Here is a 13,007-nt window from a genome sequence, read left to right on the forward strand (position 1 = left end):
GACATGAGGGCCATTCAACAAGTACCAGAGCAAGAGCAGGGACAAGGATTTTATTCAAGACTTTTTTTGGTCCCAAGAAAGGACAAGACCTGGAGACCAGTACTGGACCTGTCTGTTCTAAACACATTTCTGGATATACCATAATTCAAAATGTTAACTCTACAGCAACTTCTGCCCATGCTGGGCAAGAAGGCTTGGCTTGTGACTTTAGACCTAAAAGAGGCATACCTGCATGTCCCAATCAGACCAACATGCAGAAGATACCTCAGATTCAAAGCTGGCTCAATGCACTACCAATTCTCTGCACTGCCCTTTGGCTTATCTACTGCGCCCAGGGTCTTCACAAAGTGCCTGGCACCAGTAATTGCGTTATGCAGACAGAGGAATACAAATATATCCTTACTTGGATGACTGCCTAATTCAAGCAAAGAACAAGGGCATTCTTCTACAGCATCTGGCGTTTGTGAAAAGACTTCTAACATACCTAGGGTACACAGTCAACGAAAAGAAATCAAAACTAGTACCCTCTCAAGAGATAATATTCCTGGGTGCAAGCTTAAATACAACTGCACAGATGGCTTATCTCATGCCAGACAGACAGTCAGCTGACTACCTATTTCAACCTGTTGGCAACAAAGGCCCAGTTATCTGCAAGAAAAATTCTACAGGCTTTGGGCTTCATGGCATCCTGCATTCTACTAATTCCATATACGAGACTGCATATGAGTACCTAAAAAGTGTTTGGACTAAACATTGCCACAGTCTGGAAACAATTATTACCCTCATTCACTGCCTGCAACAGGAGTTTCAGTGGTGGGCGAAGGCTTGTCACCAGAACAAGGAGCAGCCATTCACTTTACCCCTAGCCAGGCAAACATTAACAACGGATGCATCAGATTATGCATGGGGGGCCCACATGGCAGGAAGATGTATTCAAGGCACATGGTCCACAGACCTAATGCATCTGCATATCAATCAAAAGAGATGCTAGCTGTTCAGAATGCCCTGACAGCCTTCAAGGACCTACTTCATCCGAGACAACTACTGAGAAAGACAGACAACACCGTGGTCATGTGGTGTATAAACAAGCAGGGAGGCACTCATTCCTACCCCCTTTGCAGACTAGCCATGACTTTGTGGGACACAGCATTGACTTACCAAGTACATCTGCAGGCACTGCAGGCACAGTTCCTGCCAGGAAAGATAACTACTCTGGCAGACGAACTAAGCAGAAACCTCATGGATCCCCACGAGTGGAAATTGGATCCACAAGTCTTCAGCATGATAACAAGGAAATGGGGATGCCCAGAGATGGATCTATTTGCCTCTCCTCACAACTACCAACTAAAAAGATTCTGCACAAGGACTTATCACAGACAAGCATGGAAAGTGGACGCCTTATTTTTCAGCTGGAAAAACTTAGCAGTATATGCCTCTCCTCCACTGCCTCTCCTTCCCAAGGTACTCCTAAGGTCAGACAAGAGAAGCCAAAAATTATACTGATTGCCCCAGACTGGCCCCGCCAGTACTGGTATCCAATTCTAAGGAAATTGTCTCAATGGCTGGCTTGGACCTTGCCTCAAATACCTCATCTACTATCCCAACAAAACAATCAGATTCTGCACAACCAGCTAAAGACCTTAAATCTGGCAGCATGGCGGATAATGTAGTCATACAAAACGCGCCTCTCACTAAAGCTGTGATGGATGTCATTTTGGAGGCTAAAAGGCCTAGTACCAGAAAATCTTACGGTGGAAAATGGAAGGGATTCTGTGCTTGGAACCAGGCACAAGGAATTGACACAGCTGTACCAAATATCCCTCAGATTTTGCAACACTTAACTGAGATGTTGGACAAAGGCCTATCCTTTTCATCAATTAAAATTCATGCCTCTGCCATTTTGGTTCATTACAATACAGAGCCACCAATCTTTTCTCATCCTTTGTTAAGGCAGTACCTCAGAGGAGCCAAAAACTTAAGGCCTCCAAGGAGATCACCAATACCTGCATGGGACCTCAATTATGTCTTGGAATAACTCACCCTGCCTCCTTTTGAGCCAGCCACTACAGCTGATATAAAGTTTTTATCTTGGAAAACAGCTCTGCTCCTACCAATAACTTCTGCAAGACGAGTCTCAGAGCTACAGGCACTCATGGCTCTGGAACCTTTGATCATTTTTTATCCAGACAGGGTTTCTCTGAGGACAAACCCGACATTTATGCCTAAGGTAGTGTCCAGTGTGGCCCTTAACCAAGCTATTCATCTGCCTACTTTCTATCCAAACCCACAGAATAAGGGGGAGAGAATTCTGCATTCTTTGGACATACACAGACAACTACACTTCTACTTGAACAGAACCAAAGCTTTCAGAAAGCCGGAGCAACTACTAGTGGCATATGCTGTGGGATCACAAGGAAAGGCTATCTCAAAGCTGACTATTTCTAAGTGGATAGCCCACTGCGTTCGTTTCTGCTATTCACAACATGGCAAACCAGTGCCTAAGGGCATTAGGCCACATTCATCCAGAGCAGCAGCCACTTCAGCAGCCTTCCTCAGGGGAGTACCAACCAAAGACGTTAGAGGCTGCTACCTGGAGTTCAGTGCACACCTTTACAAAGCCCTATCTTCTACCACTCTACTCTAAATCCAGGGCAGGCTTTGCCACTGCAGTTCTGCAGGTCCTCATAGCCGTTCCTAATGCTATATTAGCTCCAACCTCCCAACCATAGCTTTGGGATTCAACCTAAGTGTAATGACTGCAACAGTGAAACACGAAGAACATAGTGCAGTTGTGTACACTTACTATAAATGTAGATGTTCAAGTGTATCTGCACTTCTCTAATTTATACAACCTATGTGGTGTATTTGCTTGTAGATGAAGGTGTAATATATTTTGGTGCATGCATGTTTTATTGACATATTTTTTAGCCAACCCTTTTGGGGGCACCTGACATCTGGGTCAAGAAAAACTGAAGAAAATGGCGTCTGCTGCATCTTTTATACCCCTGGCACCCTGATGTCAGGGAAGAGGAGACAGCAACCGACGCCGGACCTAGACTTTGGAATTCAGGCTGACTGAGGGTAGCCTGCCAGCAGGATAACCCAAGAGTAAGGACTGCAACAGTGAATACATTTGAACATCTACATTTATGGTAAGTGTACACAACTGTACTTTCTGTTCCTTGTTGAAGACTGCAGCTCCACACCATTGTGTATTTTGCAGTACTGCTGGCAGTGGCATGTTTATGGATAGCTTTCATTCTATGGTATGGAAGCGAATCACACCTAACTATAGTCATGAATGCTACCCACTGACATTTATTTGCATGAGTTTATTGCACTGATTTTTGCCTGCAGAGGCTTGAGATACACTATAAGCTGTATGCAAAACGCAGTAAATGTGTGTATAAAGAAATAGACAGTTAAAGGGCTTTCTTTGGTTTTCAAGAATTCGCAGTTTGCATTTCATTGTAGAAGTGAAATTTTCAGTATCCTTGTACATGGACTTGTATTAAGTTTTCATATGCCATGTTAGTTTGCTTCAAAATTACGTATTCATTTTAAAGATCTAATTTTTTTTTTTTTAACAGACATCTGGAGCTTGGGAGTAATTCTTTTCATGCTGGTTTGTGGTCAGCCCCCATTTCAAGAAGCCAATGATAGCGAGACCCTTACCATGATCATGGACTGCAAGTATACTGTACCAACACATGTCTCCAAGGACTGCAGAGAGTAAGCAATGAAAAAAATATGAGCTATAAAATTTGTGCCAGTATGTTAAATTAGTGTCACTGATATCAGATTATCTACAACACTGAACAATAAGGATATCAAAAACAGTTATGTCATTTAGTGATAACGTTTATTGAGTAAACCGTAAACTTTTTCAGAGCTGACCTGTTGTAATCAAATTTTTGAGATGTATTTTAAGTGTAATATGAATAAAGAGCCTAGTTTTCACATTAATTTAGTAAATTGTGCAGCAAGGTTATATGGTGAATGTGTTGAAACATTTTTTCCACAGTAAGGAATTGTTTTTCTCCGTGGATTCTTGTATAGAAATGCAGAAAGCATGTTTTCAACCACATTTTGCACTATGTTGTTTACAGGTTAGATGCATGTACAGCAGTCATTCTCGTTGAGAAGACATTTAATGTAGTTCCATGGCTCGGGATGGTGCAACTAGAACTGGTATATGGCAGAGTGACATGGTCAGATCACTTGTACTGATCTATAGCAACTGTTTGAATGATATTCATTAATGGGAATAGCTGACATCACATTTTGAAGTTTCTTGGATGTGGCTCTGCCAGGAGTATATACAGCAACATGTTCATTCGTCTCTACTTTAAACCGTGTGCTGTTTTCTAACATGTAGTTCTGCAGATCAGTGGTAGTTTATACACTTAAGGTATGATTTGGTTGATCAGTAGAGCAAATTCTAGCAGTGTAGGAGGACATTTTATTTTATTTTTTTTTTATTTTATTTTTATTTAACATTTGTTGACCGGGAATGTCCGACTAGGTTCCACAGAGCCTGTTTTCAGCGGAGGCCCGGGGAGAAACGCTCCAGACATGATAAACAAACTGAACTGTAGAAATGCTGAAGTTTCAGAGGAATGTTGCGTAGCTGTGTAATAAATGTTTTCCTTTCATCTGTGGGTTTTGGGGTTCAGGACTGATATCCGGCTTCTATCTCTTTGGAGTTTGCTTATTTTCATTGAGTTAAATATGGATTTTCTGTATATACTCATTTCCTCACACTCTGGAAAAGCATCCTAATTGATTTGCTAGTTGCCAAAAATGGCCCTTGTGTATTGGACATAATCTTAGCAATGAAGAATCACTTTGCTTATCCAATTCATAAATTAAGCTTAAAGTGGATCACTTGTATTTCAAATTCAGCTTCTTTAGTACTCTACAAGTGTTTCATTCAATCTGGTTAACAAATAAAGTATATAGATCACTTGTATTTCAAATGCAGTTTCTCTTATAATTTTGCCAATGCTGCAATAAAAATCCTGTAATCACTTGCTTGATGATTCATTGTCAAGCAGCTTCACATTGAGGTAGTCTTTCTGAATAGATGCCATTTCAAAGTTGGGCTGTAGGCACCAATGCCACTTCAGCATTGAGCTTGTAGGTCTAGCAAACCTTTTGGAGTCATGATGAGTTGGTACCAGACACTTTGGTGTTAAGCAGTATTGGGAGCTTTCAGTTGGACCCAACATGCCATGGTCTTGATACAAGAGCTTTCTTTGTGTAGGGATTGGTGTTATTTCTTCTTTCTTCAACCCTTTCTTCATCTCCGACATGATATTTTTGGTAGTATCCTTGACCCCAAAATTGTGTTATAGTAGTGTAGGAAAATCTCATCGGTCACCAAAGCGACACTAGTGTTGCACTGTTTGAGACATGAAGACTTCTATCGAATTCCACTGGTCTCACTGGTGCTCTCCTAGAATGTACCTTTGGATTCTGTTTTTTCCTTTATTATTTTAGCATGGCTTTTCACCACCAGCAAGTGAACATTAAGTCACTGTCTGTTAGAAAGTACAGGCTTTAGTTTCTGCCTAATTTTGCTATTTTTGTACAACGCTGATATTTATCTTTGTTGTCTTGTTTTTCTGGACAGTTAGTGAACCTGGCTGATGACTTAGTTGTCTACTTGTTGCAAGCCTTATGTCAGCTAGTTGTATACCAACCGTTGTCTCTCTTTGACAGGGTGTAGTGTAGGATCTGTGTGCTAAAAGTGAGCTTGCTCTTCATCATTTCCTACAGAGAGTGCTATTTTGTATATAACAGGGGGCTCTCCCTTGGTATCCTGAAGACTAGTGTCGCTATTTTTTTTTGCCAGTGCCTACCACTCAGCATACTCCGCAGTTATCCAAAATAACTCATCCTCCTTCCTGTCTTGTTTGGGACACAGATCTGCTCTGTAGGTAGGTGGTCTTAGTTGTACCTGTGTGTTTTACATATTCTGATATATTCTAGAGGGGGTGCAATTTTGTCATCTATGACCCTTCCTTGCTATCTTGCTAGCAGGGATCCCTGCTTAGATTTTGCCTTGAACTATAGCCTGATATGTCCCACAGTTTTCCAAAACCCAAAATCTCTCCTCCTTTTCCTGTCTGAATACTGCATTTATTCTTCAGATGAGTAGATCCAAGTGGCATCTGCTTGTCAGTCTTCTGACATATTTTTCAGATTATGGCCTACTACTTGACATGACAATTGAGGAAAATTTTAAATTTGATTGTTCTATCCACAACAGCATCAGGGAAACCCATCAAAAGCTGGATACCCTTCATATAGTAAGTGTAGAATAGCAGGTGTGTTGTACCTTTAAGAAGCATTTCCAAGATCTGTGTGCGCATATAAATACCAAGCATGTGTTGGCTTCAGTGCCATTTTGAAGGTGCACCCTGAATGTTAACATTCATGTGTATGATAGTGAATCTATTTATAAGTTAGTTACTTTACCTCATTTACGATGTGTTTGCATACAATAAAGCTGCTTGAATAAGAACCCACATTGTCTGCATGTTTTATACTGACCTAGCGAGCGACATGATGTCAGAAACAGGATTGCAATGACTATTCTTCAGAGCCACGAGGTGCAGAAGTAATGGCGAAGGCCAACTAAAAGAAGAGTGAATGAAAAAGGGCCAGAGACACGTTAAAGATGAGAACACACACAAATGATTTATTTATTGAAAGAGTTTAAACGGAGCATTACAAGGCCACAAAACATATTGTTAAGCAAATGAATAGCGCAGAAAAGTTTATTAAGCAAATGAGAAATAGAAAAGAGCTCATTAATTAGATGAAATGTTTGAAACATACTTATTTGATAAAAAGAGCATTAGAAAAGTACATAAAGGGTTCAGAATTGCCTCAGAATTGTAAAATGAGCACATTTAAAGCAAAACAAGCATGTTTAGAGTTAAAAAGAGCACAAGAAAATACAATGGGTATGAAAAGAGATTACATGAGCAAAACAAGTATAACACAAGGGCATAAAGGGCATAAAAATGCAGATTAAGAGATTCAGTGAGCAAAATGGCTATAATAGAAAGGGCAGAAAAGGGCACATTGAGTAGAAATAAAACATAGGTGACTGCATGTGTTTTGGGTGAATTACTGTGTTTGGTACAAATTACTACTTTGCATTGATTGAAGCCCTGAATAGCACAACTAGAGTTCGAAGTATCCCAGTGTGTAAATGTGCTTACAGTGTGTGCTTATTGCTATACATTAATTCCAGAGAGTTTGTTGTGTGCAAAGTGCAACTGTTTTGTGAAGTGCAGTCAAGTGAAGCCATTTTGAAAAGTTTCTTGTGGCTGAGTGTGTCTGTTCAGAGTGCCGTAGATGTAGAGATGTTACTTGGTCATGGCTAAACCAGCACCAGAGAGCATTTGAAGTTCTTAAGCAGAAGATTTCTACCCCAGCCCAACATTAAGATACTATGATGTCAACAAACCAGTAACTCTTTCTTTCCTGCGATGTTTTAACATTTGATGTAGGTGCAGTTATTCTCCAAGAAGGCAAGCCAGTGGCCTACGCATCTAGAACACTTACCCAGACTGAGATGCAGTATGCCCAAGTTGAGAAGGAACTTTTGGCAATAGTGTTTGCATGCTCCAAGTTTCATGATTATATCTGTGATTGAGAAATCCAGATTGAAACTCATCATCATCAACATTTGGTCACTATTTTAAAGAAGCTATGCATTCCGCTCCAGTGAGATTACAAAGAATGATGCTCAAATTGCAAAAGTACAACTTCAAGATGGTCTATACGAAAGGCAAATATGCCTGATACCTTATCCAGAGCGCCTAGAAATACGGCAGGATAGCTTCATGCAGAGAATTTTGACGTTGATGTCATGGAAGTGCGTAATTTTTACCACAAGACTTGATGAGCTAAGAGATCATACAATGAATGATCCAGTTGTGCAGAAGCTCAATCACTATATCAGTGTTGGATGACCGTCAAAGCAGTCGAGTGCAGCACCAGAAGTGCAGTCTTACTTTCCTTACAGAGATGAGTTGTTGATGAAAGATGGCAGTATTTTCAAAGTCCTAAAGTTGTTCCTGCTTCCTTACAGCAAGAATATATCCAGATTTTGCATTGTGGTCACCCGCGTTCCAAATCTACTAAGAGAAGAGCAAGAGTACTAGTATTTTGGACTTCTTTAGCAAAATACATTGATAGAGTACTTTCTTCCTGTTCAGTATGTAATAGTACTAAAGCGCATTTGCAGAGAGCCACTTCAGCAAAGTCAAATTCGTGATCTACCTTGGTTAATTGTAGCTACTGACATATTAGAGTGGAAGGATCAACATTACTTAGTACTGGTAGACTCTTATTCAAATTGGTTTGAGATTGATTTACTACTTAATCTAATATCTACTACAGTCATTACTAAGTTGAAGCGCTATTTCTCAGTCCGTGGCAGTTCACAGAAATTAATCTGTGACAGTGGTATGCAATTCACCAGTCAATGTTTTCAAAAATTTGCCAGAGAATGGGACTTAATACATGTTACCAGTAGTCCAGAGTATCCGCAATTGAATGGACTTGCTGAACGTGCAGTACAGAGTGCAAGTAATTGAAAAGTCAAAGCGTGATAATACCAATGTGTTTTTGAACATACTGAATCTCAGAAACATACCCTTTGACGATGTACTTGGCTCACCTGCTCAGAGACTTCTGTCTAGGCAAACCAGAACAACATTGCCCATCAGTTCTAGTTTATTGAGGCCTAAAGCTAAGAACAACCAAACAAAACCCAGTTGTCTAGAAAGTGTTCTTTCCAAAAGTCCAGCTATGACAAGTCGAGCAGATTTTTTTCATTGATTGAAAAAAGGAGGAACAGTGTGGATACAAAGCCAAAGGTTTTGACCGAATCGGTCAAGTAATGAGTATTTGTGCAGAGCAGAGATCCAGTTTTGTTAAATCCAAGGGTGTGGAGTACAGGAGAAGTCACAGACATCTTCCTGTAGCAGAACTGATATTGCAGCATCGTACCTGTGATAAAGACTCTCAGAGCAATCCAGATAGTCCTGTTCCGGAACGTGTCTTGACTCCTGATACCATTCCAGCAGATGATTCCAGCATCCCTAAGATTGAACAGCAGAGACCATCCCAGTTGCTAAACCAGATCCCAAATTTTATGTCACACGATATGGTCGTATTTCAAAGCCTAGTGTGAAATACACAGCAACTTGGATGTAGTTGTGTATATGTATCTAGCTCTGTATAATTACATGATGAAAATCATTTCTATGTAAATTGTCACTGAAATTAATGAATATGCAATATTCAGTGCAAAGAGGGAGGATGTAGAATAGCAGGTGTGTGTTGTACCTTTAAGAAGCATTTCCAAGATCTGTGTGTGCATATAAATACCAAGCACATGTTAGCTTCAGTACCATTTTGAAGGTGCAGCCAGAATGTTAACGTCCATGTGTATGATAGCTAATCTGTTTATAAGTTAAAGGTACTTAACCTCATTTATAATGTGTTTCTATACAATAAAGCTACTTGAACAAGAATTCACGATGCTCGCTTGTTTTATCCTGACTTAGCGAGCGACAGTAAAGAAATTCCTTATAAAGAAATTCCTTACCACGTCTGCCAAGATAACTAGCTATCTACTAGGTACCCTTCATACAGTAAAGAAATTTCTCACAAACGTTTGCCAAGGTAGCTCTAGCTATTGCTTACTACTTATCCTCTTTCCTATATGGAGCCCCTGTCATGACCAACCTACAAGCCTCACTTAGTTGTAAACTTGAAAAATGCTACAACCAAATTGCCAGCCAGATTTGCTTGCTAAAACCTTACAGACCCACCACTGTTTAGCAGTAAAAACATTTAACTAGCTTGAACTCCATCACCTGTGTTATACCCAGCTTATTTATACCCCATTTACCTGCCCAGCTTCATACTCCAATTCTGTCTACCAAACTGTTCTCTTTGGTCAAATGATAACTGCTTATCTGCAAACTACAAAGGGCTGCTGGGGTCAGTTTCTATTCTAATAATGTAGCTAGAACTTGGAATAAAATTCCTGTATCACTCTGGTCTGTCACATCATCATCTTTTCAAACCATTACTAAAAGACTTCCTCTCTGCCTCTCCTCATCTGGCACATAGCTTCTCCCAATATCCTTAACCTTCTTATACTTCCCTTTAAAGTATTAAATCACTTAACCTGCTTATCTCCTTGTAATACTTCACCTTATCGTAGTACTTAAACCACTGTACCTATTTCTAATTATCACAATCAAATTACCATTCCTTTGCTACTTCTCTGTTAACACTTAAACTTGCATATCCCTACTAATACCTCACTCCTAATGTATTTCTTAAGTTGCTGCTACATACCTAGCTTACACACCATCTCAATACAATACTTGTATATTTGTGAACATCAGTACAAATTGTACTAAAATGACTACTGTGCTATGTATTCACTGAATATGCATTATAACATTTGTTATAGTAAATATTGATTGCATTAAATTTGTTATTTTGGAGTTTTTCTCCCTGGGCCTACATTGAAAAAGGCTACCTTTGCCCAGTGAAACTTTCCTGGTAAACAAATGTCAGTAATTAAATAGTTATCCAAGAACTTTCCTTCTTTCCATCCTGAACATGTATATTATACCTTATTGAGTTGCACAAAGTTTTTTGGTGTATGTAAACTTTGCACTGTGGTTTTATTCAGATGGCGATTTTGATGTTTTTGTATTTGATGCATGGGAATTGATTAGTTTCAGTGAGTGTTTTTAATTAAGTAGTAATGTGTGAAAATTTGTTATTTAAAATGCTGCATTATGCTGTAGAATTCACAGGATCATAGGAGGTTACTAGGCTAATGGTGTTTGGGCCCTTATAAGCTTAGTCAAGAGTTTATCCCCAAAAAGAAACCTCAGTCAGCACCTGTCACCTCTGTCAGTGAGGGACACAGGTAGAACCCCCTGGGACAAATTTGTGGTTTCCCATTCACTCATCAAAGTTGCGCTTGAAGAGGGTCATCAAGGTGCTCTGTTTGACGTGTATGGTAAGTCTATTCCAGAGACGGGGCAGCCTCTGGGAGACAAACCTGTCTCTCCAGCAGGTTTTGTTGATGTTGCATATTAGATTCAGGCCTTTTGAGCGAGTAGTGCATGAGGAGGTTGACAGGAGGCAATTTGGCCGAGGTATCAGAAGCACCAGTAACGTTTGATCTGTTGCAGGCATTTATGCCTTTAGCTCCTTATTTTTTTGTTATTTAGAAATTATGTCCCTGGTGATTAGTCAAAGTATATATAAGGGTTTCCTAAGAACAGTGGGTCACATGGTAAGTCCCAGTGACAGAATCGGTTTCTTTCTTTTTTTTGGGGGGGGTGCTTCTGAGTGATGGGAATAGGAGTGCCCAGGTTCGCAAAAGGAATCTATGATGCATTTTTTGGCATTTAGTTTGAGGCCATGGTCCATCCATCAATTATTAGTACGAGGTGGACCCTATTGGAGAAAATATAGCTTTGTGATAGCTCCAAGTTTGGAGTTGTAGGCTAACTTAATCAGCCATAAGCCTTTGGTATCTACTTTAATGTTAGAGAAGCAGATATCAAGGAGGAGTATTCCAAGGACCAATACCTATGAGACATAATTGGTAACTACTTTTAGTTGACAGTGTGCCTGCAAAATTAACAAAATTGTTTCTGTCACTAAGCCAGTTTGCTAGGTAACACAGGGGTATACATGTATTTGGATTAGCTCATCAGTGCTTTCCTAGTGTGGAATGGTATTTACCAAAGTCCAGTCCTTTAGTGACTTATTCAAAAAAGTGCACCGGGTTTAAGAGGCAGGATCTGTAACAACCCAAACTGGTTAAGATCCAGAATTTGAAAACTGCTTATGTTCTTGTTTGTCATTTGGCACAAAGGGTTAGGTGTGTGAAATGTACTTCGTGTGGCACTCAATTTGATTCCTTCCACTCGCCTTTATTTTCAGTGTGAACTTGAGCAAGTCATTTAACCAGACGGTGCTTTAGTCAACTGGAAATTTGGACTAGACTTCTCAATGGTCTCCTATACTACAAGTCTAGTAACTATGTACAAACCAGAGTAATTATGGTGTAAAGGAAGGAAATTGATTGTAGTAAATAGGATCACCACCCTGTGAGCTGTGTTCTTTAGATATGGTCCTTGGTTTCCTTGTTTTCATGCTGTTTGACGATCGCCCACTACTCGAACAATATAATGCATTATGTGAGAGATGTAGTATGTATTTAATGGTACTGGAGGCTAAAAGCCCACACACTTTTATCACTGATGAAAGGACTGTCAGCAGATCATCCCACATCATGCCTTCCCACAAATCTTGTAAAAGACATAGTCCATCTTATGCAGAGATTCTAAAGCTTAACTTGCCCAAACCACAAAAACCTACAAAATGGGACGAGAATTTAGCACCCTCAGTAACATCCCAAGTCTGCAACATGGGCAAAAACTATCACATCGCATAGTAACTAGGATCACATTGTCTGATATGTCAAACCCATAGAGCAGGCATCCATCCAGTTAAACATTCTGCTCAAAGGTGAATCCATAGTTAGATATACTGATGCATCACTCAACAGGCTAAGAAAGGAAAGAATGATGGTCAGTTGCTTGTCTGGTGCCAGGATGTGTCAAATCACACATGTACTCATGTCTTTGAACAGCAAATACCATTATAACCGTCATAAAACGTGGGTGTAAACAACTTCAGATGTACCTCCCTGTAGTATATAAAGAGCAACATGATGGAGCCCTTGGACCATTTGATTCAGGCAGGTTTAAACCTAGTATTGAGTACCTTCTACCATCCCTAAAGATGATACCTCAACACGAGCAAAAAATAATTGACATCAATAATTGGCTTAAATTTTGCTGTCATTCAAAGGGGTTAGAGTATGTTGTCAGCCTGGAGTATATGATGGACAGACTGTGGTTATTTGCCAGGAATGA

At 39.9% G+C, this 13,007-nt stretch overlaps 1 protein-coding gene across 4 annotated transcripts in view; it reads left to right on the forward strand.

Annotated features, from left to right (window-relative positions):
- SNRK (SNF related kinase) overlaps window positions 1-13,007 on the forward strand; it is a 1,018,029-nt gene that overhangs the window by 218,772 nt on the left and 786,250 nt on the right. For all 4 annotated transcript variants that reach the window (XM_044065049.1, XM_044065051.1, XM_044065052.1 and 1 more), the window contains exon 3: window positions 3,591-3,732. In XM_044065049.1, coding sequence (XP_043920984.1) covers window positions 3,591-3,732 — 142 coding nt within the window. The remainder of the gene's footprint in view (window positions 1-3,590; window positions 3,733-13,007) is intronic.

The sequence above is a fragment of the Protopterus annectens genome, chromosome 3.part0 (genome assembly GCF_019279795.1).
Source record: "Protopterus annectens isolate FY-2018-M chromosome 3.part0, PAN1.0, whole genome shotgun sequence".
Taxonomy (NCBI): Eukaryota; Metazoa; Chordata; order Ceratodontiformes; family Protopteridae; genus Protopterus; species Protopterus annectens.